Source organism: Oncorhynchus clarkii, chromosome 7 (genome assembly GCF_045791955.1).
Source record: "Oncorhynchus clarkii lewisi isolate Uvic-CL-2024 chromosome 7, UVic_Ocla_1.0, whole genome shotgun sequence".
Classification (NCBI taxonomy): Eukaryota; Metazoa; Chordata; class Actinopteri; order Salmoniformes; family Salmonidae; genus Oncorhynchus; species Oncorhynchus clarkii.
This window is the reverse complement of record NC_092153.1, coordinates 79,666,234-79,691,910: the sequence shown is the minus strand read 5'-3', so window position 1 is coordinate 79,691,910 and position 25,677 is coordinate 79,666,234. Positions and strand designations below refer to the sequence as shown.

The window sequence follows — 25,677 nt, the reverse complement described above, 5'->3', positions numbered from 1 at the left end:
GTGTGGTCCCATGGTTTGTATACGTGCGTACTACTGTTTGTACAAGATGAACGTGGTACTTTCAGGCATTTGGAAATTGCTCCCAAGGATGAACCAGACTTGTGGAGGTCTATAATTTCTTGTGATCTTGGCTGATTTCTTTTCTTCCATGATGTCAAGCAAAGAGGCACTGAGTTTGAAGGTGGGCCTTGAAATACATCAACAGGCACAACTCCAATTGACTCAAAATTATGTCAATAAGCCTATCAGAAGCTTCTAAAGAATTTTCCAAGCTGTTTAAAGGCACACTCAACTTAGTGTATGTAAACTTCTGACCCACTTGAATTGTGATACAGTGAATTATAAGTGAAAAAATCTGTCTCTAAACAATTGTTGGAAAAATTACTTGTGTCATGCACAAAGTAGATGTCCTAACCGACTTGCCAAAACTGTAGTTTTGGAGTGGTTGAAAAACGAGTTTCAATGACTCCAACCTAAGTGTGTGTAAACTTCTGACTTCAACTGTACAGCTGTATCCTGTGCGTCCCAAATGGCACCCTAGTCCCTCTATAGGTCACTGCCTTTCACCAGGGCTCTGTTAGTGCCCTATAAAGGGAATAGAGTGTCAGTTGGAATGCATCCTATTCTTTCCATTTTCTCCCCACTGGCCCTCTAATGTCCTTTCTTTGTCTCCACTGAGTGTGTGTTTGTGTGTGTGTGTGTGTGTGTGTGTGTGTGTGTGTGTGTGTGTGTGTGTGTGTGTGTGTGTGTGTGTGTGTGTGTGTGTCTGTGTCTGTGTCTGTGTGTCTGTGTCTGTGTCTGTGTCACTTTATAGTTAACTTTTCTCACTATTGAGTAGCAATATGGTTAAAAAAATTAGGAGCAAAACATTTCCCCCTCTATTCTATTGTATTGTATTGTGTTGTGTTGCGTTGCGTTGTGTTGCGTTGCGTTGCGTTGCGTTGCATTCTATTGTATTGTATTGTGTTGTATTGTATTGTATTGTATTGTATTGTATTGTATTGTGTTGTGTTGTGTTGTGTTGTGTTGTGTTGTGTTGTGTTGTGTTGTGTTGTGTTGTGTTGTGTTGTGTTGTGTTGTGTTGTGTTGTGTTGTGTTGTGTTGTGTTGTGTTGTGTTGTGTTGTGTTGTGTTGTGTTGTGTTGTGTTGTATTGTATTGTATTGTATTGTATTGTATTGTAGTGTAGTGTATTGTATTGTATTCTATTCTATTGTATTGTGTTGTGTTGTATTGTATTGTATTGTATTGTATTGCATTGTAGTGTATTGTATTGTAGTGTAGTGTATTGTATTGTAGTGTAGTGTAGTGTAGTGTAGTGTATTGTATTGTGTTGTGTTGTGTTGTATTGTATTGTATTGTATTGTATTGTATTGCATTGTATTGTATTGTATTGTATTGTATTATATTGTATTGTATTGTATTGTATTGTATTGTATTGTATTGTATTGTATTGTATTGTATTGTATTGTATTGTATTGTATTGTAGTGTATTGTATTGTATTGTAGTGTATTGTATTGTATTGTATTGTATTGTGTTGTATTGTATTGTATTGTATTGTATTGTAGTGTATTGTATTGTAGTGTAGTGTAGTGTAGTGTATGGTATTGTATTGTATTGTATTGTAGTGTATTGTATTGTATTGTATTGTATTGTGTTGTATTGTATTGTATTGTATTGTATTGTATTGTATTGTATTGTATTGTATTGTAGTGTATTGTATTGTATTGTAGTGTATTGTATTGTATTGTATTGTGTTGTATTGTATTGTATTGTATTGTATTGCATTGTATTGCATTGTATTATATTGTAGTGTATTGTATTGTATTGTATTGTAGTGTATTGTATTGTAGTGTAGTGTAGTGTATGGTATTGTATTGTAGTGTATTGTAGTGTATTGTATTGTATTGTATTCTATTGTATATTGGTGCTGTTTCATCCAAAAGTCGTCTCACATCAATCACCAGAGCACTGCTCCAATGTTAAATCTAATCTAAAGATATGGATCGGTCCAACGCACATTCACATACTGTCCCTATAGATCACTGTGTAAATAGATTATATTTGAATTATCTATACATCAAGTACATTACAGCCCTGTCTAACGGTAAACTGAACTGACTAACAGTAGACTGTATGGAGACAGTGGTGGAGCAGAGGAAGAGGAAGAGAGACAGTGGAGGAGAAGAGGAAGAGGGGAGAGAGACAGTGGAGGAGAAGAGGAAGAGAGACAGTGGAGGAGAAGAGGGGAGAGAGACAGTGGAGGAGAAGAGGAAGAGAGACAGTGGAGGAGAAGAGGGGAGAGAGACAGTGGAGGAGAAGAGGAAGAGAGACAGTGGAGGAGAAGAGGAAGAGGAAGAGAGACAGTGGTGGAGCAGAGGAAGAGAGACAGTGGAGGAGAAGAGGAAGAGAGACAGTGGAGGAGAAGAGGAAGAGGGACAGTGGAAGAGAAGAGGAAGAGAGACAGTGGAGGAGAAGAGGAAGAGAGACAGTGGAGGAGAAGAGGAAGAGAGACAGTGGAGGAGAAGAGGAAGAGAGAGTGGAGGAGAAGAGGAAGAGGAAGAGACAGTAGAGGAGAAGAGGGAGAGAGACAGTGGAGGAGAAGAGGAAGAGAGACAGTGGAGGAGAAGAGGAAGAGGAAGAGAGAGTGGAGGAGAAGAGGAAGAGGAAGAGACAGTGGAGGAGAAGAGGAAGAGAGACAGTGGAGGAGAAGAGGAAGAGAGACAGTGGAGGAGAAGAGGAAGAGAGACAGTGGAGGAGAAGAGGAAGAGGGGAGAGAGACAGTGGAGGAGAAGAGGAAGAGAGACAGTGGAAGAGAAGAGGAAGAGAGACAGTGGAGGAGAAGAGGAAGAGAGACAGTGGAGGAGAAGAGGAAGAGGGACAGTGGAGGAGAAGAGGAAGAGAGACAGTGGAGGAGAAGAGGAAGAGAGACAGTGGAGGAGAAGAGGAAGAGGAAGAGAGACAGTGGAGGAGAAGAGGAATAGAGACAGTGGAAGAGAAGAGGAAGAGAGACAGTGGAGGAGAAGAGGAAGAGGAATAGAGACAGTGGAAGAGAAGAGGAAGAGAGACAGTGGAGGAGAAGAGGAAGAGGAATAGAGACAGTGGAGGAGAAGAGGAATAGAGACAGTGGAAGAGAAGAGGAAGAGAGACAGTGGAGGAGAAGAGGAAGAGAGACAGTGGAGGAGAAGAGGAAGAGAGACAGTGGAGGAGAAGAGGAAGAGGAAGAGAGACAGTGGAGGAGAAGAGGAAGAGAGACAGTGGAGGAGAAGAGGAAGAGAGACAGTGGAGGAGAAGAGGAAGAGAGACAGTGGAGGAGAAGAGGAAGAGGGACAGTGGAGGAGAAGAGGAAGAGAGACAGTGGAGGAGAAGAGGAAGAGAGACAGTGGAGGAGAAGAGGAAGAGAGACAGTGGAGGAGAAGAGGAAGAGGGAAGAGAGACCGTGGAGGAGAAGAGGAAGAGAGACAGTGGAGGAGAAGAGGAAGAGAGACAGTGGAGGAGAAGAGGAAGAGAGACAGTGGAGGAGAAGAGGAAGAGAGACAGTGGAGGAGAAGAGGAAGAGGGGAGAGAGACAGTGGAGGAGAAGAGGAAGAGAGACAGTGGAGGAGAAGAGGAAGAGAGACAGTGGAGGAGAAGAGGAAGAGAGACAGTGGAGGAGAAGAGGAAGAGGAAGAGGGACAGTGGAGGAGAAGAGGAAGAGGTAGAGAGACAGTGGAAGAGAAGAGGAAGAGAGACAGTGGAGGAGAAGAGGAAGAGAGACAGTGGAGGAGAAGAGGAAGAGGGGAGAGAGACAGTGGAGGAGAAGAGGAAGGGAGACAGTGGAGGAGAAGAGGAAGATAGAGTGGAGGAGAAGAGGAAGAGGAAGAGAGACAGTGGAGGAGAAGAGGAAGAGGAAGAGCGACAGTGGAGGAGAAGAGGAAGAGAGACAGTGGAAGAGAAGAGGAAGAGAGACAGTGGAGGAGAAGAGGAAGAGGGAAGAGAGACAGTGGAGGAGAAGAGGAAGAGAGACAGTGGAGGAGAAGAGGAAGAGAGACAGTGGAGGAGAAGAGGAAGAGAGACAGTGGAGGAGAAGAGGAAGAGGGACAGTGGAAGAGAAGAGGAAGAGAGACAGTGGAGGAGAAGAGGAAGATGGGAGAGAGACAGTGGAGGAGAAGAGGAAGAGAGACAGTGGAAGAGAAGAGGAAGAGAGACAGTGGAGGAGAAGGTGGAAGAGGAAGAGAGACAGTGGAGGAGAAGAGGGAGAGAGACAGTGGAGGAGAAGAGGAAGAGAGACAGTGGAGGAGAAGAGGAAGAGAGACAGTGGAGGAGAAGAGGAAGAGGGAAGAGAGACAGTGGAGGAGAAGAGGAAGAGAGACAGTGGAGGAGAAGAGGGAGAGAGACAGTGGAGGAGAAGAGGAAGAGAGACAGTGGAGGAGAAGAGGAAGAGAGACAGTGGAGGAGAAGAGGAAGAGGGAAGAGAGACAGTGGAGGAGAAGAGGAAGAGAGACAGTGGAGGAGAAGAGGGAGAGGGGCAGTGGAGGAGAAGGGGAAGAGAGACAGTGGAGGAGAAGAGGAAGAGAGACAGTGGAGGAGAAGAGGAAGAGAGACAGTGGAGGAGAAGAGGAAGAGAGACAGTGGAGGAGAAGAGGAAGAGAGACAGTGGAGGAGAAGAGGAAGAGGGGAGAGAGACAGTGGAGGAGAAGAGGAAGAGAGACAGTGGAAGAGAAGAGGAAGAGAGACAGTGGAGGAGAAGAGGAAGAGGGAAGAGAGACAGTGGAGGAGAAGAGGAAGAGAGACAGTGGAGGAGAAGAGGAAGAGGGAAGAGAGACCGTGGAGGAGAAGAGGAAGAGAGACAGTGGAGGAGAAGAGGAAGAGAGACAGTGGAGGAGAAGAGGAAGAGAGACAGTGGAGGAGAAGAGGAAGAGAGACAGTGGAGGAGAAGAGTAAGAGGGAAGAGAGACAGTGGAGGAGAAGAGGAAGAGAGACAGTGGAGGAGAAGAGGGAGAGAGACAGTGGAGGAGAAGAGGAAGAGAGACAGTGGAGGAGAAGAGGAAGAGAGACAGTGGAGGAGAAGAGGAAGAGGGAAGAGAGACAGTGGAGGAGAAGAGGAAGAGAGACAGTGGAGGAGAAGAGGAAGAGAGACAGTGGAGGAGAAGAGGAAGAGAGACAGTGGAGGAGAAGAGGAAGAGGTAGAGAGACAGTGGAGGAGAAGAGGAAGAGAGACAGTGGAGGAGAAGAGGAAGAGAGACAGTGGAGGAGAAGAGGGAAGAGAGACAGTGGAGGAGAAGAGGAAGAGAGACAGTGGAGGAGAAGAGGGAGAGGGACAGTGGAGGAGAAGAGGAAGAGAGACAGTGGAGGAGAAGAGGGAGAGAGACAGTGGAGGAGAAGAGGAAGAGGAAGAGAGACAGTGGAGGAGAAGAGGAAGAGAGACAGTGGAGGAGAAGAGGAAGAGAGACAGTGGAGGAGAAGAGGAAGAGAGACAGTGGAGGAGAAGAGGAAGAGGGAAGAGAGACAGTGGAGGAGAAGAGGAAGAGAGACAGTGGAGGAGAAGAGGAAGAGAGACAGTGGAGGAGAAGAGGAAGAGAGACAGTGGAGGAGAAGAGGAAGAGGGAAGAGAGACAGTGGAGGAGAAGAGGAAGAGAGACAGTGGAGGAGAAGAGGAAGAGAGACAGTGGAGGAGAAGAGGGAGAGAGACAGTGGAGGAGAAGAGGAAGAGAGACAGTGGAGGAGAAGAGGAAGAGAGACAGTGGAGGAGAAGAGGAAGAGAGACAGTGGAGGAGAAGAGGAAGAGGGGAGAGAGACAGTGGAGGAGAAGAGGAAGAGAGACAGTGGAGGAGAAGAGGAAGAGAGACAGTGGAGGAGAAGAGGAAGAGAGACAGTGGAGGAGAAGAGGAAGAGGAAGAGGGACAGTGGAGGAGAAGAGGAAGAGGTAGAGAGACAGTGGAAGAGAAGAGGAAGAGAGACAGTGGAGGAGAAGAGGAAGAGAGACAGTGGAGGAGAAGAGGAAGAGGGGAGAGAGACAGTGGAGGAGAAGAGGAAGAGAGACAGTGGAGGAGAAGAGGAAGATAGAGTGGAGGAGAAGAGGAAGAGGAAGAGAGACAGTGGAGGAGAAGAGGAAGAGGAAGAGAGACAGTGGAGGAGAAGAGGAAGAGAGACAGTGGAGGAGAAGAGGAAGAGGGACAGTGGAGGAGAAGAGGAAGAGAGACAGTGGAGGAGAAGAGGAAGAGAGACAGTGGAGGAGAAGAGGAAGAGAGACAGTGGAGGAGAAGAGGAAGAGGGACAGTGGGGGAGAAGAGGGAAGAGAGACAGTGGAGGAGAAGAGGAAGAGAGACAGTGGAGGAGAAGAGGAAGAGAGACAGTGGAGGAGAAGAGGAAGAGAGACAGTGGAGGAGAAGAGGAAGAGGAAGAGAGACAGTGGAGGAGAAGAGGAAGAGGTAGAGAGACAGTGGAAGAGAAGAGGAAGAGAGACAGTGGAGGAGAAGAGGGAAGAGAGACAGTGGAGGAGAAGAGGAAGAGAGACAGTGGAGGAGAAGAGGAAGAGGAAGGGGGAAGAGAGACAGAAGTTTACATACACTAAGTTAACTGTGCCTTTAAACAGCTTGGACAATTCCAGAAAGTTATGTCATGGCTTTAAAAGCTTCTGATAGGCTAATTGACATCATCTGAGTCAATTGGAGTTGAGCCCGTGGTTGTATTTCAAGGCCTACTTTCAAACTCAGTGCCTCTTTGCTTGACATTATGGGGAAATCAAAATAAATCAGCCAAGACCTCAGAAAAAAATGGTAGACCACAAGTCTGGCTCATCCTTGGGAGCAATTTCCAAACGCCTGAAGGTACTATGTTCATCTGTACAAACAATAGTATGCAAGTATAAACACCATGGGACCAGGCAGCCGTCATACCCCTCAGGAAGGAGACGCGTTTTGTCTCCTAGAGGTGAACGTACTTTGGTGCGAAGAGTGCAAATCAATCCCAGAACAACAGCAAGGACCCTGTGAAGATGCTGGAGGAAACAGGTACAAAAGTATCTATATCCACAGTAAAATGAGTCTTATATCGACATAACCTGAAAGGCCGCTCAGCAAGGAAGAAGCCACTGGTCCAAAACCACCATAAAAAAGCCAGACTGCACATGGGGACAAAGATTGTACTTTTTGGAGAAATGTCCTCTGGACTGATGAAACAAAAATAGAACTGTTTGGCCATAATGACCATCGTGATGTTTGGAGGAAAAAGGGGGAGGCTTGCAAGTCGAAGAACACCATTCCCAAACGTGAAGCACCGGGGTGGCAGCGTCATGTTGTGGGGGTGCTTTGCTGCAGGAGAGACTGGTGCACTTCACAAAATAGATGACATCATGAGGGAGGACAATTATGTGGATATATTGAAGCAACATCTCAAGATATCAGTCAGGAAGTTAAAGCTTGGTCACAAATGGGTCTTCCAAATGGACAATGACCCTAAGCATACAGTGCCTTGCGAAAGTATTCGGCCCCCTTGAGTTTTGCGACCTTTTGCCAAATTTCAGGCTTCAAACATAAAGATATAAAACTGTATTTTTTTGTGAAAAATCAACAACAAGTGGGACACAATCATGAAGTGGAACGACATTTATTGGACATTTCAAACTTTTTTAACAAATCAAAAACTGAAAAATTGGGCGTGCAAAATTATTCAGCCCCCTTAAGTTAATACTTTGTAGCGCCACCTTTTGCTGCGATTACAGCTGTAAGTCGCTTGGGGTAAGTCTCTATCAGTTTTGCACATCGAGAGAATTTTTTTCCCATTCCTCCTTGCAAAACAGCTCAAGCTCAGTGAGGTTGGATGGAGAGCATTTGTGAACAGCAGTTTTCAGTTCTTTCCACAGATTCTCGATTGGATTCAGGTCTGGACTTTGACTTGGCCATTCTAACACCTGGATATGTTTATTTTTGAACCATTCCATTGTAGATTTTGCTTTATGTTTTGGATCATTGTCTTGTTGGAAGACAAATCTCCGTCCCAGTCTCAGGTCTTTTGCAGACTCCATCAGGTTTTCTTCCAGAATGGTCCTGTATTTGGCTCCATCCATCTTCCCATCAATTTTAACCATCTTCCCTGTCCCTGCTGAATTTTGGTTTCATCTGACCAGAGCACCTTCTTCCACATGTTTGGTGTGTCTCCCAGGTGGCTTGTGGCAAACTTTAAACGACACTTCATAAAGGCCAGATTTGTGCAATATACGACTGATTGTTGTCTTATGGACAGAGTCTCCCACCTCAGCTGTAGATCTCTGCAGTTCGTCCAGAGTGATCATGGGCCTCTTGGCTGCATCTCTGATCAGTCTTCTCCTTGTATGAGCTGAAAGTTTAGAGGGACGGCCAGGTCTTGGTAGATTTGCAGTGGTCTGATACTCCTTCCATTTCAATATTATCGCTTGCACAGTGCTCCTTGGGATGTTTAAAGCTTGGGAAATCTTTTTGTATGCAAATCCGGCTTTAAACTTCTTCACAACAGTATCTCGGACCTGCCTGGTGTGTTCCTTGTTCTTCATGATGCTCTCTGCGCTTTTAACGGACCTCTGAGACTATCACAGTGCAGGTGCATTTATATGGAGACTTGATTACACACAGGTGGATTGTATTTATCATCATTAGTCATTTCGGTCAACATTGGATTATTCAGAGATCCTCACTGAACTTCTGGAGAGAGTTTGCTGCACTGAAAGTAAAGGGGCTGAATAATTTTGCACGCCCAATTTTTCAGTTTTTGATTTGTTAAAAAGTTTGAAATATCCAATAAATGTCGTTCCACTTCATGATTGTGTCCCACTTGTTGTTGATTCTTCACAAAAAAATACAGTTTTATATCTTTATGTTTGAAGCCTGAAATGTGGCAAAAGGTCGCAAAGTTCAAGGGGGCCGAATACTTTCGCAAGGCACTGTAGCTCTTATAAGCTGCTTGTTTTAGACTCATGGGTCTCTGGGCAAAACTAGTGTACTATATAGGGAATATTGTGGAAGTTGTGATGCTGACATACTGTAGGTGTCTGGATAAATGCACTGATCTAGGTGTAAAAACTGGGCGGACGTATAGACAGGCCTAGGTACACATCGCTATACCGCACCCGTAAAGAAAGATGTATGGTAGACTGTATTATTTGGCTCTGTCTGAGATGTACTGTAGACTGTAGTATTTGGCTCTGTCTGAGATGTACAGTAGGCTGTAGTATTTGGCTCTGTCTGAGATGTACAGTAGACTGTAGTATTTGGCTCTGTCTGAGATGTACAGTAGACTGTAGTATTTGGCTCTGTCTGAGATGTACAGTAGACCGTAGTATTTGGCTCTGTCTGAGATGTACAGTAGACTGTAGTATTTGGCTCTGTCTGAGATGTACAGTAGGCTGTAGTATTTGGCTCTGTCTGAGATGTACAGTAGGCTGTAGTATTTGGCTCTGTCTGAGATGTACAGTAGGCTGTAGTATTTGGCCCTGTCTGAGATGTACAGTAGACTGTAGTATTTGGCTCTGTCTGAAACATGCTCTGATGTTCTGAGGTCTCTGGCTCTCTGACTGCAGTATAGGCAGATGCCGGTTCGAAAAAAAAAGAAGTTTATTTTCCATCAATATTTATGAGAAATCAGCACCTCCATCACTCAAACCCAAAGAAAGGATGTGTCCTAAATGGCACCATATTCCCTATATAGTGCTATACATATTAACGGCGCCCTATGGTCCCTGGTCAAAAATAAGTGCACTTAATAGGGGATAGAGAATCATTTAGGACACAACCAAAGACAGAGAGAAGTAAAGTTACAATAAAAAATGTATATATCCTGTCTGTGTGTCACTCCCATTGGGACCCTGCTCCTGAGGACACACCTGTGAATATCAACACCAGGGACTACTGTCAGATAGGATAGAGACTGTTTTGGTTTACTGTTGGTTTAGCTTTAAAGTTGTATTTCCTTGTTTCTCAGGTTAAGTTTAGCTTATTGGGATCCCCGTTAGCTACTGCGCATGAGGCAGCTACACTTCCTGGGGTCCACATAATACATACAAACACATGACAAAGTACAGAACCTTTATAGACAAGGACATTATATTCAAAATACAATTTAAAAAAAATAAATATGAGTTATATATTGGAAAGGCACCAAGGTTTTTAACATTTTTATTTCACATTTATTTAACCAGGTAGGCCAGTTGAGAACACCTTTATTTAACCAGGTAGGCCAGTTGAGAACACCTTTATTTAACCAGGTAGGCCAGTTGAGAACACCTTTATTTGACCAGGTAGGCCAGTTGAGAACACCTTTATTTAACCAGGTAGGCCAGTTGAGAACACCTTTATTTAACCAGGTAGGCCAGTTGAGAACACCTTTATTTAACCAGGTAGGCCAGTTGAGAACAAGTTCTCATTTACAACTGCGACCTGGCCAAGATAGAGCAAAGCAGTGCGACAAAAACAACACCACAGAGTTACACATAAACAAACCTACAGTCAATAACACAATAGAAAAGTATATATACAGTGTGTGCAAATGTAGAAGATTAGGGAGGGTAAGGCAATAAATAGGCCATAGTGGCGAAATAATTACAATTTAGCATAAACACTGGAGTGATAGGTGTGCAGATGATGATGTGCAAGTAGAGATACTGGGGTGCAAAGGAGCAAGAGGATAAGTAACAATATGGGGATGAGGTAGTTGGGTGTGCTATTTACAGATTGGCTGTGTACAGGCACAGTGATCGGTAAACTGCTCTGACAGCTGATGCTTAAAGTTAGAGAGGGAGATATAAGACTCCAGCTTCAGTGATTTAAATACTATTCATTCATAGATATTAATATTGTTACATCCAGTACAGTTCAATTAGATATTTAGAAAGACGAGATGATCTTTGATACAATATATATATATATATATATATATATATACAGTATATATTGTTTTTAAGCTAAACTTGCTTTTTTGCCTGAATAACCTCTGGTGGCAGAGCATTCCATGATGACATGGCTCTACTGTGTGTCTACTGTGTGTCTACTGTGTGTCTACTGTGTGTCTGGTGGGGTTGGAAGTGTACGCAAATAGCTTATACAAGTGGTTAGAAGAGAAGTAGTTAATTTCTCCTCAACCCTCAACCTTGAAAGACTGTCCTGCATGTCGATGATGTGAGTTCTGTATGTTCAGGTAAGGGCAAGGCGTGCTGCTCTGTTTATGAGCCGGCTGCAGCTTTGCCAGATCGTTCTTTGCTGCACCTGACCATATTATCAGACAGTAATCAAGACGGGACAAGACCAGAGCTTGAACAACTAGTACAGATGATCATCTGTACATTAAGAGTTTAATGTTGGTTTCATCAGACCAGAGAATCTTGTTTCTCATGTTCTGAGAGTCCTTTAGGTGCCTTTTGGCAAACTCCAAGCGGGCTGACATGTGCCTTTTACTGAGGAGTGGCTTCCGTCTGGCCACAGAGTGCTGCAGAGATGGTTGTCCTTCTGGAAGTTTCTCCCATCTCTACAGACAAACTCTGGAGCTCTGTCAGAGGGACCATCAGGTTCTATATAGCTAGGTGTCATCATCTAAAATAATCATCATTTATAAAACAGTTCTTATTTGATTAATGGTGGTCGCGGACCCATCTATGTGAAGGCAAACCGCAAATTCCACTATTGTGCCTAATCCTAATTGTGGCTAGCCTCACAACACATAACCCGGTCAGGTCGAGATTTACTAACCAGATGAAGCTAGATGGCTGCTTTTAATGTTAGCTTTGGGCAACAGGGTTAATGAACTGAAGTTCAATTTCAACAGGCGAACAACAAGTGTCTACCTAGCTAATACTTACTCACAAGGATTCCCGAAATCATTGCTAAGAATAATGAAAATGACTGCAGTTACTACGGGTCATTGTTTTCATGCTGGTTGTATTGGTGGTAACTAGGTAACAAGCTAAAACTAGCTACCTCAGAAGTTGCAGTCAAACAAATGATGCTTTATTACCAATGCGGTATTGTAAACACATCGTTTGTGCCCGGTGTGTGCTTGTTTGCAGACTTGTTTTTGTACAACTTTGACAGTGCTACTGATAGTGGTGGCGCATGGCTTGCACGTTTAAATCCAGCACACACAACATTATATAATAAAACGGTGATATTTGACGTGTCAAATGTAAAAGCTATCGTGTCTATCCTGCCCATCCTGCCTATCCTGTCCATCCTGTCCATCCTGTCCATCCTGTCTATCCTGTCTATCCTGTCCATCCTGTCAATCCTGTCAATCCTGTCAATCCTGTCTATCCTGCCTATCCTGTCTATCCTGTCCATCCTGTCCATCCTGTCTATCCTGTATATCCTGTCCATCCTGTCCATCCTGTCCATCCTGTCTATCCTGTATATCCTGTCTATCCTGTCTATCCTGTCCACCCTGTCTATCCTGCCCATCCTGCCTATCCTGTCTATCCTGCCCATCCTGTCTATCCTGTCTATCCTGTCCATCCTGTCTATCCTGTCTATCCTGTCTATCCTGCCCATCCTGTCTATCCTGTCCATCCTGTCTATCCTGCCCATCCTGTCTATCCTGCCCATCCTGTCTATCCTGTCTATCCTGCCCATCCTGCCCATCCTGTCTATCCTGTCTATCCTGTCCATCCTGTCTATCCTGTATATCCTGTCTATCCTGTCAATCCTGTCTATCCTGTCGATCCTGTCTATCCTGCCTATCCTGTCTATCCTGTCTGTCCTGTCCATCCTGTCCATCCTGTCTATCCTGTATATCCTGTCCATCCTGTCCATCCTGTCTATCCTGTCAATCCTGTCTATCCTGTCTATCCTGTCTATCCTGCCTATCCTGTCTATCCTGTCTATCCTGTCCATCCTGTCTATCCTGTATATCCTGTCCATCCTGTCCATCCTGTCCATCCTGTCTATCCTGTCTATCCTGTCTATCCTGTCCACCCTGTCTATCCTGCCCATCTTGTCTATCCTGCCCATCCTGTCTATCCTGTCTATCCTGTCCATCCTGTCTATCCTGCCCATCCTGTCTATCCTGTACATCCTGTCTATCCTGCCCATCCTGTCCATCCTGCCCATCCTGTCTATCCTGTCTATCCTGCCCATCCTGCCTATCCTGTCTATTCTGTCTATCCTGTCCATCCTGTCTATCCTGTCTATCCTGTATATCCTGCCCATCCTGTCCATCCTGTCTATCCTGTCTATCCTGTCCATCCTGTCTATCCTGTATATCCTGTCTATCCTGTCTATCCTGCCCATCCTGCCTATCCTGTCCATCCTGTCCATCCTGTCTATCCTGTCCATCCTGTCTATCCTGTCCATCCTGTCCATCCTGTCTATCCTGTCTATCCTGTATATCCTGTCCATCCTGTCAATCCTGTATATCCTGTCCATCCTGTCTATCCTGTCAATCCTGTCAATCCTGTCAATCCTGTCTATCCTGTCTATCCTGCCCATCCTGCCTATCCTGTCTATCCTGTCTATCCTGTCCATCCTGTCCATCCTGTCTATCCTGTATATCCTGTCCATCCTGTACATCCTGTCTATCCTGTATATCCTGTCTATCCTGTCTATCCTGTCTATCCTGCCCATCCTGTCTATCCTGCCCATCCTGTCTATCCTGTCTATCCTGTCCATCCTGTCTATCCTGCCCATCCTGTCTATCCTGTCTATCCTGCCCATCCTGTCTATCCTGTCTATCCTGTCCATCCTGTCCATCCTGTCTATCCTGTCTATCCTGTCCATCCTGCCCATCCTGTCTATCCTGTCCATCCTGTCTATCCTGTCCATCCTGTCCATCCTGTCTATCCTGTCTATCCTGCCCACCCTGTCAATCCTGCCCATCCTGTCCATCCTGCCCATCCTGTCTATCCTGTCCATCCTGTCTATCCTGCCCATCCTGTTTATCCTGCCCATCCTGTCTATCCTGTCTATCCTGTCTATCCTGTCCATCCTGTCTATTCTGTCTATCCTGTATATCCTGTCCATCCTGTCCATCCTGTCTATCCTGTCTATCCTGTCCATCCTGTCTATCCTGTATATCCTGCCCATCCTGTCTATCCTGTCTATCCTGTCCATCCTGTCTATCCTGTCCATCCTGTCTATCCTGCCCATCCTGTCTATCCTGTCTATCCTGTCCATCCTGTCCATCCTGTCTATTCTGTCCATCCTGTCTATCCTGTCCATCCTGTCTATCCTGTCTACCCTGTCTATCCTGCCCATCCTGTCTATCCTGCCCATCCTGTCTATCCTGCCCATCCTGTCTATCCTGCCCATCCTGTCTATCCTGCCTATCCTGCCCATCCTGTCTATCCTGCCCATCCTGTCTATCCTGTCCATCCTGCCCATCCTGTCTATCCTGCCCATCCTGCCCATCCTGTCTATCCTGCCCATCCTGCCTATCCTGTCTATCCAGTCTACCCTGCCCATCCTGTCTATCCTGTCTATCCTGCCCATCCTGTCTATCCTGTCTATCCTGTCTATACTGCCCATCCTTTCTATCCAGTCTATCCTGTCTATCCTGCCCATCCTGTCTATCCTGTCTATCCTGCCCATCCTGTCTATCCTGCCTATCCAGTCTATCCTTTCTATCCTGTCTATCCTGCCCATCCTGTCTATCCTGTCTATCCTGCCCATCCTGTCCATCCTGTCTATCCTGCCCATCCTGTCTATCCTGTCTATCCTGCCCATCCTGTCTATCCTGCCTATCCAGTCAATCCTGTCTATCCTGCCCATCCTGTCTATCCTGTCTATCCTGCTGGCTGATCCCAGCACATTCTGGGATGTTTCCCAGTACAGTATAGGACTTCCCTGTAATATGCTGTGAAATGGGCTCACCAAGTGGCCCAGCGGTCTAAGGAACTACATCTCAGTGCTGGTTCGATTCCAGGCTGTATCACAGCCGACTGTGATTGGAAGTCCCATAGGGTGGAGCGCAATTGGCCCAGCGTCGTCCGAGTTTGGCGTCATTGTAAATAAGAATCTTCTTAAATGACTTGCCTAGTTAAATAAAGGTTAAATTAAAAATATAAAGAATAAAATAAAAAAAACATAGCTTAAGTAGTCAGATAAATTGTATTGTCTATCCTGACTGTACTTTAACTGTACCATGACTATGTACCATGACTATGTACCATGACTATGTACCATGACTATGTACCATGACTATGTACCAATACTATGTACCGTTACTATGTACCATGGCTATGTACCATGACTATGTACCGTGACTATGTACCATGGCTATGTACCATGACAATGTACCATTCCTATGTATCATGACTATGGACCATGACTAAGGACCATTACTATGTAACATGCCTATGTACCATGACTATGTACCATGACTATGGACCATGACTATGTACCAATAATATGTACCATGACTATGTACCGTTACTATGTACCATGACTATGTACCATGACTAAGGGCCATGCCTATGTACCATGCCTATGTACCATGGCTATGGACCATTACTATGTACCATGACTGTGTACCATGACTATGTACCATGACTATGTACCATGACTATGGACCGGCACCATTTTGGTGTTTTTTTACCGTGCTGGATAACAGGAACAAGTATATTACTGTAGTTTCCCTGTACCGTGCTGGATAACAGGAACAAGTATATTACTGTCGTTTCCCTGTACCAAGCCGGGTACTGGACATAGTAAAACAAGTGTTCCCCTAAGAAGTGATCGAGATGATCTTGTCGGTCCTGACTGATGATTTCACTGAGGTGATTCTCAGTACAAGACGGGCCTTTCCCATAGTCTGCCAGGTAACTGGACACTGTAAATCTAGAACTAGTTATAAATCAGAACCTCTGCAGTCAGACAGAGTAGAACACAGGGACAGCAAGAGGAATAAATCAGATAGGGAGGGATGGAGCGATGGAGGGAGGAGAGAGAGAGAGAGAGAGGGAGGAGAGGAGAGGAGAGAGGAGAGGAGAGAGGGAGGAGAGGAGAGAGGAGAGGAGAGAGGGAGAACAGGAGAGGAGAGAGGGGGGAGAGGAGAGAGGAGAGAAGAGAGGGAAGAGAGGAGAGAGGAGAGAGGGAGGAGAGGAGAGAGAGAGAGGGAGGAGAGGAGAGAGGGAGGAGAGGAGAGAGAGAGAGTGACGAAACGGAAGGGGAAAAGAAGTGTACTAAGTCAGGCAGAGATGAATAAATAATATGCCTCTGTTTTTCACACCTCTCTCCTCCCTCTCTCTTCTCCTCCCTCCTCTTCTCTCCTTCCTCTCTCCTTCCCTCCCTCTCTCCTCTCTCCTCTCCTCCCTCTCTCCTCTCCTCTCCTCCCTCTCTCCTCTCCTCCCTCTCTACTCTCCTCTCTCCTCTCCTCCCTCTCTCCTCTCCTCCCTCTCTCCTCCCCTCCACCCCTCTCCTCCATCCCTCTCTCCTCTCCTCCCTCTCTCCTCTCCTCTCTCCTCTCCTCCCTCTCTATTCTCCTCCACCCCTCTCCTGCCTCTCTCCTCCCCTCCCTCTCTCCTCTCCTGTCTCCTCTCCTCCCTCTCTCCTCTCCTCTCCTCCCTCTCGCCTCTCCTCCCTCTCTCCTCTCCTCCCTCTCTCCTCTCCTCCACCCCTCTCCTCCCTCTCTCCTCCCCTCCCTCTCTCCTCTCCTCTCTCCTCCCTCTCTCCTCTCCTCTCCTCCCTCTCTCCTCTCCTCCCTCTCTCCTCTCCTCCTTCTATCCTCCCCTCTCTTCCCTCTCTCCTCTCCTCCACCCCTATCCTCCCCTTCCCTCCACCCCTCTCCTCCCTCTCTCCTCTCCTCCCTCTCTCCTCCCCTCCACCCCTCTCCTCCATCCCTCTCTCCTCTCCTCCGCCCCTATCCTCCCTCTCTCCTCCCCTCCCTTCCACCCCTCTCCTCCCTCTCTCCTCTCCTCCCTCTCTCCTCCCCTCCACCCCTCTCCTCCATCCCTCTCTCCTCTCCTCCACCCCTCTCTTCCATCCCTCTCTCCTACCCTCCATCCATCTCTCCTCCATCCCTCTCTCCTCTCCTCCACCCCTCCCCTCCATCCCTCTCTCCTCCCATCCACCCCTCTCCTCCATCCCTCTCTCCTCTCCTCCACCCCTCTCCTACATCCCTCTCTCCTCTCCTCCACCCCGCTACATCCCTCTCTCCTCCCCTCCACCCCTCTCCTCCATCCCTCTCTCCTCCCCTCCACCCCTCTCTTCCATCCCTCTCTCCTCCCCTCCACCCATCTCCTCCACCCCGCTCCTCCATCCCTCTCCCCTTTCTTCTCTTCACACCCATCCCCTCTCCTTAACACCCATCCCCTCTCCTTAACACCCATCCCCTCTCCTTAACCACCATCCCCTCTCCTGAACATCCATCCCCTCTCCTTAACACCCATCCCCTCTACTTAACACCCCTTCTCTCTCTCCTGCTTCTTCTCCTCAGAGAAAGTCATTAGGTATAAGTCATGGAGGGATACTTACCCTCTGTTGGTTACGATGGCCTTCTTCAAGTGAATGTAGCTGGTCGGGAAGATTCCCTGAGAAAAGAAAAACCAGGGACTGTATTAGCTTTGACCAGGGACTGTATTAGCTTTGACCAGGGACTGTATTAGCTTTGACCAGGGACTGTATTAGCTTTGACCAGGGACTGTATTAGCCTTGACCAGGGACTGTATTAGCCTTGACCAGGGACTGTATTAGCTTTGACCAGGGACTGTATTAGCCTTGAACAGGGACTGTATTAGCTTTGAACAGGGACTGTATTAGCTAAGACCAGGGACTGTATTAGCCTTGACCAGGGACTGTATTAGCCTTGACCAGGGACTGTATTAGCTTTGACCAGGGACTGTATTAGCCTTGAACAGGGACTGTATTAGCTTTGAACAGGGACTGTATTAGCTAAGACCAGGGACTGTATTAGATTTGACCAGGGACTGTACTAGCTTTGACCAGGGACTGTATTAGCTAAGAGTGTCGATGTACTGTACAGCCCTCTACTACTGCTCAGATAGACAGAGAGATTGGAGAGAGAGGAAGAGAGAGAGGATGAGAGAGGGGAGAGAGGGTTACTGAGGCTATAGGTTACAGGGTTACAGAGGCAACAGGTTACAGGGTTACAGAGGCTACAGGTTACAGGGTTACTGAGGCTATAGGTTACAGGGTTACAGAGGCTACAGGTTACAGGGTTACAGAGGCTACAGGTTACAGGGTTACAGAGGCTACAGGTTACAGGGTTACAGAGGCTACAGGTTACAGGGTTACAGAGGCTACAGGTTACAGGGTTACAGAGGCTACAGGTTACAGGGTTACAGAGGCTACAGGTTACAGGGTTACAGAGGCTACAGGTTACAGGGTTACAGAGGCTACAGGTTACAGGGTTACATAGGCTACAGGTTGCAGGGTTACAGGGTTACAGAGGCTACAGGTTACAGAGGTTACAGGGTTACAGAGGTTACAGGGTTACAGAGGTTACAGGGTTACAGAGGCTACAGGTTACAGAGGCTACAGGTTACAGAGGTTACAGGGTTACAGAGGTTACAGAGGCTACAGGTTACAGAGGCTACATGTTACAGAGGTTACAGAGGCTACAGGGTGATAGAGGCTACAGGTTACAGAGACTACAGGTTACAGGGTTACAGAGGCTACAGGTTACAGGGTTACACAGGCTACAAGTTACAGGGTTACAGAGGCTACAGGTTACAGGGTTACAGAGGTTACAGGTTACAGAGATTACAGAAGCTACAGGGTTATAGAGGCTACAGGTTACAGGTTACAGGGTTACAGAGTTACAGAGGTTACAGGGATACAGAGGCTACAGGTTACAGGGTTACAGAGGTTACAGGTTACAGGGTTACAGAGGCTACAGAGGTTACAGGGATAGAGAGGTTACAGAGGCTACAGGTTACAGGGATACAGAGGCTACAGGGTTACAGATGCTACAGGGTTACAGAGGCTACAGGGTTATAGAGGCTACAGGGTTACATAGGTTACAGGGTTACAGAGGCTACAGGGTTATAGAGGCTACAGGTTACAGAGGCTACAGGTTACAGGGTTACAGAGGCTACAGGTTTCAGGGTTACAGAGGCTACAGGTTACAGGGTTGCAGAGGCTACATGTTACAGGGTTACAGGGTTATAGAGCCTACAGGTTACAGGGTTACAGAGGCTACAGGTTACAGGGTTAAAGGGTTATAGAGGCTACAGGTTACAGGGTTACAGAGGCTACAGGTTACAGGGTTACAGGGTTATAGAGCCTACAGGTTACAGGGTTACAGAGGCTACAGGTTACAGAGGCTACAGGGTTATAGAGGCTACATGTTACATGGTTACAGAGGCTACAGGTTACAGAGGTTACAGGGGCTACAGGTTACAGGGGTTACAGGATTACAGAGGCTACAGATTACAGGGTTACAGAGGCTACAGGTTACAGAGGCTACAGGTTACAGAGGTTACAGAGGCTACAGGGTTACAGAGGTTATAGAGGCTACAGGTTACAGGGTTACAGAGGCTACATGTTACAGAGGTTACAGAGGCTACAGGTTACAGAGGCTACAGGTTACAGAGGCTACAGGTTACAGGGTTACAGAGGCTACAGGTTACAGGGTTACAGAGGCTAAAGGTTACAGAGGCTACAGGTTACAGGGTTACAGAGGCTACAGGTTACCGAGGCTACGTGTTACAGGGTTACATAGGTTACAGGGTTACAGAGGCTACAGGGTTATAGAGGCTACAGGTTACAGAGGCTACAGGTTACAGGGTTACAGAGGCTACAGGTTACAGGGTTACAGAGGCTACAGGTTACAGGGTTACAGAAGTTACAGGTTACCGAGGCTACAGGTTACAGGGTTACAGAGGCTACAGGTTACAGAGGCTACAGGTTACAGAGGCTACAGGTTACAGATTACAGGGTTACAGAGGATACAGGTTACAGGTTACAGGGTTACAGGTTACAGGGATACAGAGGCTACAGGTTACAGAGGCTACAGGTTACAGAGGCTACAGGTTACATAGGTTACAGGGTTACAGAGGCTACAGGGTTATAGAGGCTACAGGTTACAGAGGCTACAGGTTACAGGGTTACAGAGGCTACAGGTTACAGGGTTACAGAGGCTACAGGTTACAGGGTTACAGAAGTTACAGGTTACCGAGGCTACAGGTTACAGAGGCTACAGGTTACAGAGGTTACATGTTACAGGGTTACAGAGGCTACAGGTTACAGGTTACAGGGTTACAGGTTACAGGGTTACAGAGGCTACGGGTTACAGAGGCTACAGTTTACAGAGGTTACAGGGTTACAGAGGCTACAGGTTACAGAGGCTACAGGTTACAGAGGTTACAGGGGACAGGGTTACAGAGGCTACAGGTTACAGAGGCTACAGGTTACAGAGGCTACAGGTTACAGAGGTTACAGAGGCTACAGGTTACAGGTTTAAAGAGGCTACAGGTTACAGAGGTTACATACGCTACAGGTTACAGGTTTACAGAGGCTACAGGTTACAGAGGTTATAGAGGCTACAGGTTACAGATGCTACAGGTTACAGGGTTACAGAGGCTACAGGGTTACAGAGGCTACAGGTTACAGAGGCTACAGGTTACAGAGGCTACAGGGTTACAGGGTTACAGAGGCTACAGGGTTACAGGGTTACAGAGGCCACAGGTTACCGAGGTTACAGGGTTACATAGGTTACAGAGATTATAGAGGCTACAGGTTACAGAGGCTACAGGTTACAGGGTTACAGAGGCTACAGGTTACAAAGGCTACAGGATACAGGGGTTACAGGGTTAGAGAGGCTACAGGTTACAGAGGCTACAGGTTACAGAGGCTACAGGTTACAGGGGTTACAGGGTTACAGAGGATACAGGGTTACAGAGGCTACAGGTTAAAGAGGCTACAGGTTACAGGGGCTACAGGGTTACAGGGTTACAGAGGCTACAGGGTTACAGGGTTATAGAGGCTACAGGTTACCGAGGTTACAGGGTTACATAGGTTACAGGGTTACAGAGGCTACAGGGTTATAGAGGCTACAGATGACAGAGGCTACAGGTTACAGGGTTACAGAGGCTACAGGTTACAGGGTTACAGAGGCTACAGGTTACAGGGTTATAAAGCCTACAGGATTACAGAGGTTATAGAGGCTACAGGTTTCAGGGTTACAGGGGCTACAGGTTACAGGGTTAAAGGGTTACAGAGGCTACAGGGTTACAGAGGCTACAGGGTTATAGAGGCTACAGGTTACAGAGGCTACAGGGTTACAGAGGCTACAGGGTTATAGAGGCTACAGGTTACAGAGGTTATAGAGTCTACAGGTTGCAGGGTTACAGAGGCTACATGTTACAGAGGCTACAGGGTTACATAGTTTACAGGGTTATAGAGGCTACAGGTTTCAGGGTTACAGAGGCTACAGGTTTCAGGGTTACAGAGGCTACAGGTTACAGAGGCTACAGGGTTAGATAGCTTACAGGGTTATAGAGGCTACAGGTTACAGAGGTTTTTATTTTACAAAGACGGCCTACCTCTGCGAAACCCTCCCCTAACCCGGATAACGTTGGCCCAATTGTGCGCCGCCCTATGTGACTCCCGATCACGGCCTGTGGTGATACAGCCCAGGATCGAACCAGGGTCTGTAGTGACGCCTCTAGCACTGAGATGCAGTGCTTTAGACCGCTGCGACACTCGGGATCCCCCCATGAACTATGTTTCCCAAGTGATGGGTGTTTGAAAATGTTCTTGTTATGACAATAATTTTCTCAAAATCACCCAACCTTCAAGAAAATGTTTTAATGATTTATTATTCAGGTGGTTTATGCCCACTAGTTGAAGATCCTTGACATCGTCATACTCTACGTAGAGAAAATGTGATGTGTTGATGAGTTGTAAGTCCCTCTGCCATCTCTGCCTAACATGTGCACAGTACTAAAAGGTCAATACATTATATTTGATTCCTGGAGCATTTAACATCCAATGCTTATATGTCTGATTTATTAAAAACTGTCCGTGAATGGCTGCACTAATACGTAGCCTCATATCATTACATTTCAAAGACACAAGTAGACATATCAGATTTCAAATATGGGATTACTTGCCTAGTTAAAACAAAGGTTAATAAAACATGTCAGTAAATTAGACTGTCAGAACTGGGAAGAAAGGTGGAAGAATAAAATAACTGTAGGAAATAACAGTAGTGTTGTTTCTGACAAGTACACTAATTACCCTATAGTTTAGCCCATTGTTAAGAATTAGAATTGTTCCACTCATCAGACTAAATCCAGTAAATAGATAATAACATTTCCGGAAGACGAGAGGACATAAATCTGCCCCTTCACACTAACCAAACTATTTTAAATGAATTATCCCCGCTGTAGAATCAAACATCCACTATAGGTGTCACGCCCTGATCTGTTTCACCTGTCCTTGTGATTGTCTCCACCCCCTCCAGGTGTCGCTTATTTTCCCCAGTGTATTTATCCCTGTGTTTCCTGTCTCTCTGGGCCAGTGTATTTATCCCTGTGTTTCCTGTCTCTCTGTACCAGTGTATTTATCCCTGTGTTTCCTGTCTCTCTGTACCAGTGTATTTATCCCTGTGTTTCCTGTCTCTCTGTACCAGTGTATTCATCCCTGTGTTTCCTGTCTCTGTGTATTTATCCCTGTGTTTCCTGTCTCTCTGTACCAGTGTATTTATCCCTGTGTTTCCTGTCTCTCTGTAACAGTGTATTTATCCCTGTGTTTCCTGTCTCTCTGTACCAGTGTATTTATCCCTGTGTTTCCTGTCTCTGTGTATTTATCCCTGTGTTTCCTGTCTCTCTGTACCAGTGTATTTACCCCTGTGTTTCCTGTCTCTCTGTGCCAGTGTATTTATCCCTGTGTTTCCTGTCTCTCTGTACCAGTGTATTTATCCCTGTGTTTCCTGTCTCTCTGTACCAGTGTATATATCCCTGGGTTTCCTGTCTCTCTGTGCCAGTGTATTTATCCCTGTGTTTCCTGTCTCTCTGTGCCAGTGTATTTATCCCTGTGTTTCCTGTCTCTCTGTAACAGTGTAACAGTGTATCCCTGTGTTTCATGTCTCTCTGTGCCAGTTCATCTTGTATGTTCCAAGTCAACCAGTGGTTTTCCCGTACTCCTGCTTCTATTCTCTTTTTTCTAGTCCTCCCAGTGTTGACCCTGCCTGTTTCTGGACTTTCTACCCACCTGCCTGACCATTCTGCCTGCCTTGACCACTAGCCTGTCTGCCACTCTGTACCTCCTGGACTCTGATCTGGTTTTGACCTTTTGCCTGTCCACGACCGTTCTCTAGCCTACTCCTTTGGATTATTAGACATTGTAAGACTCTAACCATCTGCCTCCTGTGTCTGCATCTGGGTCTCGGCTTGATATTGGGGTTCCCATTCTGTTTGATACTTTATTGTTATAATAGTTACAAATCAGGTCTCCCTACCAAACTTCCCCACTAAAACATAGGTATCAAGTCTCCCTACCAAACTTCCCTGCTAAAACCTCTTGATGCCGTTTCATTGTCACAGCCTAAATTCCAATCAACAAATGAGGGGACCAAGCTAATGCAATTGTGGATTAGATCAACTTTAGTACATGCTGTCAAAAGGCTGTATTCTGCAATGGGGACGGGAATAAGAGCAACCCAAATGTGTTGACAACGTTGCACAAGAGAAAAGCGTGATGCTATTTTTAACATTTTATAAAATCAGTGGAGAACATTCTCTGTCTCCATTCAGCTCCACTCTAATCTAGAGGGGCGTTTTTTTTAAAAACATGCATCCAATCACCTTGATCCTTTACATAGCTGGACCAATCATACGCTTCAATGTGCCGCAGTTCACAGTGCTGTGGCAAGACAGGACAATGACAGAGGTTCCACTCGTGATGTTAAATTGCAGATTTCAAAAGGTTTTGGAAGCACAGCTGATACGTTAACACGCTGACTATCCAATGGTTGAACTAGTAAAAAAAGAAAATCTGTACTCTTCAATGGGTATAAGAGGTGTGGGAACGTGAGAAGGAGAGGGTCAAATGTTCTCACAGCCTAAGTGATATAAGAGACAGTAAGATGATGGAATATGCTGCCTCTGCAGAATGTGAGTGATTCTATTCAGGGGATGTAGAGAGACTGCGCACTCTCTCTCTCTCTCTCTCTCTCTCTCTCTCTCTCTCTCTCTCTCTCTCCCACACACACACACACACACACACACACACACACACACACACACACACACACACACACACACACACACATACCATCTTGTCTGACCTCCTTTCAGCCCTGCTGCATCCAGGAAGTGAAGCATTATGTAGTAACAGTGCATGTTGGGAAATCACTAGCCATCTGGATCTGTGCCCTCCGGCAATGCAGATCTGCCTGCCTGTGTGTGTGTGTGTGTGTGTGTGTGTACCCTCCCTCTGTTATATCACCAGTGTCATATCACTGCTTCTTGAAAGTTTGAGGCTGAGAATCATAATGTCGCAATATTATAGGCGCTCAGGTGATATTATGACCTAGATAAATATGTAAAAATATAGACCATACCGTAAAATATAGACCATACTTCTAGTGATGATAGGATGTGCCTATATGATGATCAATACCTTCAAATAACAATAGTTATCCACTTTCATAGTCCAGGAAAGAGCAGGAGCAAGATCAAGAAGGAAAAAGAAGACAGCTGCATGAAGACAAACCAGGAGATTGAGAAGAGGGAGAGAGAGAGAGAGAGAGAGAGAGAGAGAGAGGGAGCGAGGGAGAGAGAGAGAGAGAGAGAGAGAGAGGGAGAGGGAGAGGGAGGGAGAGAGAGAGAGCGAGAGAGAGGGAGAGGGAGAGGGAGGGAGAGAGAGAAAGAGGGAGAGAGGAGACAGGGGGGAGAGGGAGGGAGAGAGAGAGAGAGGGAGAGAGGAGACAGGGGGGGTGAGGGAGAGAGGGAGAGAGTGAGGGGGAGAGAGGGAGAGAGAGATAGGGGAAGAGAGAGAGAGAGGGGGAGAGAGAGAGGGAGAGGGAGAGAGAGAGAGAGAGAGAGAGGTAGAGAGAGAGAGAGAGAGAGAGAGAGAGAGGGGGGGGAGGCAACAGCTCCTGTGTGACCTGTTGCCACAGGAAAAGGGAAACCAGTGAAGAACAAACACCACTGTAAATACAACTCGTATGTATTTGTATCTATTTTCCCTTGAACCATTTGCACATTGTTACAACACTGTATATATACATACAATGAAAATTGAAATGTCTTAATAATTATTTTGGAATTTCTGTATGTGAAATGTCTACTGTTAATTTTTATTGTTTATTTCACTTGTGTTTATGATCTACTTCACTTGCTTTGGCAATGTTAACACGTTTCCCATGCCAATAAAGCCCCTTGAATTGAATTGAGAGAGTTTCTTCTACTTTCCCCAATGCACAAGTGGTTATCTTCTCCCTGCAACCATGAAAAGACTTCCACCCTGCTACCATGAAAAGACTTCCACATTGCACCATGAAAAGACTTCCACCCTGCTACCATGAAAAGACTTCCACCCTTACTAGGATTAAATGTCAGGAATTGTGAAAAACTGAGTTTAAATGTATTTGGCTAAGGTGTATGTAAACTTCTGACTTCAACTGTATAGTTCATCTCTTGGCGGTAGTACTGTAGACTACTTTATCACTGACCTCAAACCAAGAGTCTCTCAGACCTTTCACAGTCAGCCCACCGACACCCCTATCAGATCACAGCAAAATCCCAGTCCACTTGAACAGAGTAATAACCAATCACGAG

The 25,677-nt window shown here is 46.1% G+C and overlaps 1 protein-coding gene across 5 annotated transcripts in view; it reads right to left on the bottom strand.

The window, feature by feature from the left end:
* The window catches only part of LOC139413900 (dedicator of cytokinesis 3), a 418,571-nt gene that overhangs the window by 200,733 nt on the left and 192,161 nt on the right, over positions 1-25,677 (bottom strand). For all 5 annotated transcript variants that reach the window (XR_011634841.1, XR_011634842.1, XM_071161746.1 and 2 more), the window contains exon 4: positions 17,405-17,460. Coding sequence is in view for 3 of the 5 variants with exons in the window: in XM_071161746.1 (XP_071017847.1) it covers positions 17,405-17,460 (56 nt within the window). In the remaining 2 variants the exon portion in view is untranslated. The remainder of the gene's footprint in view (positions 1-17,404; positions 17,461-25,677) is intronic.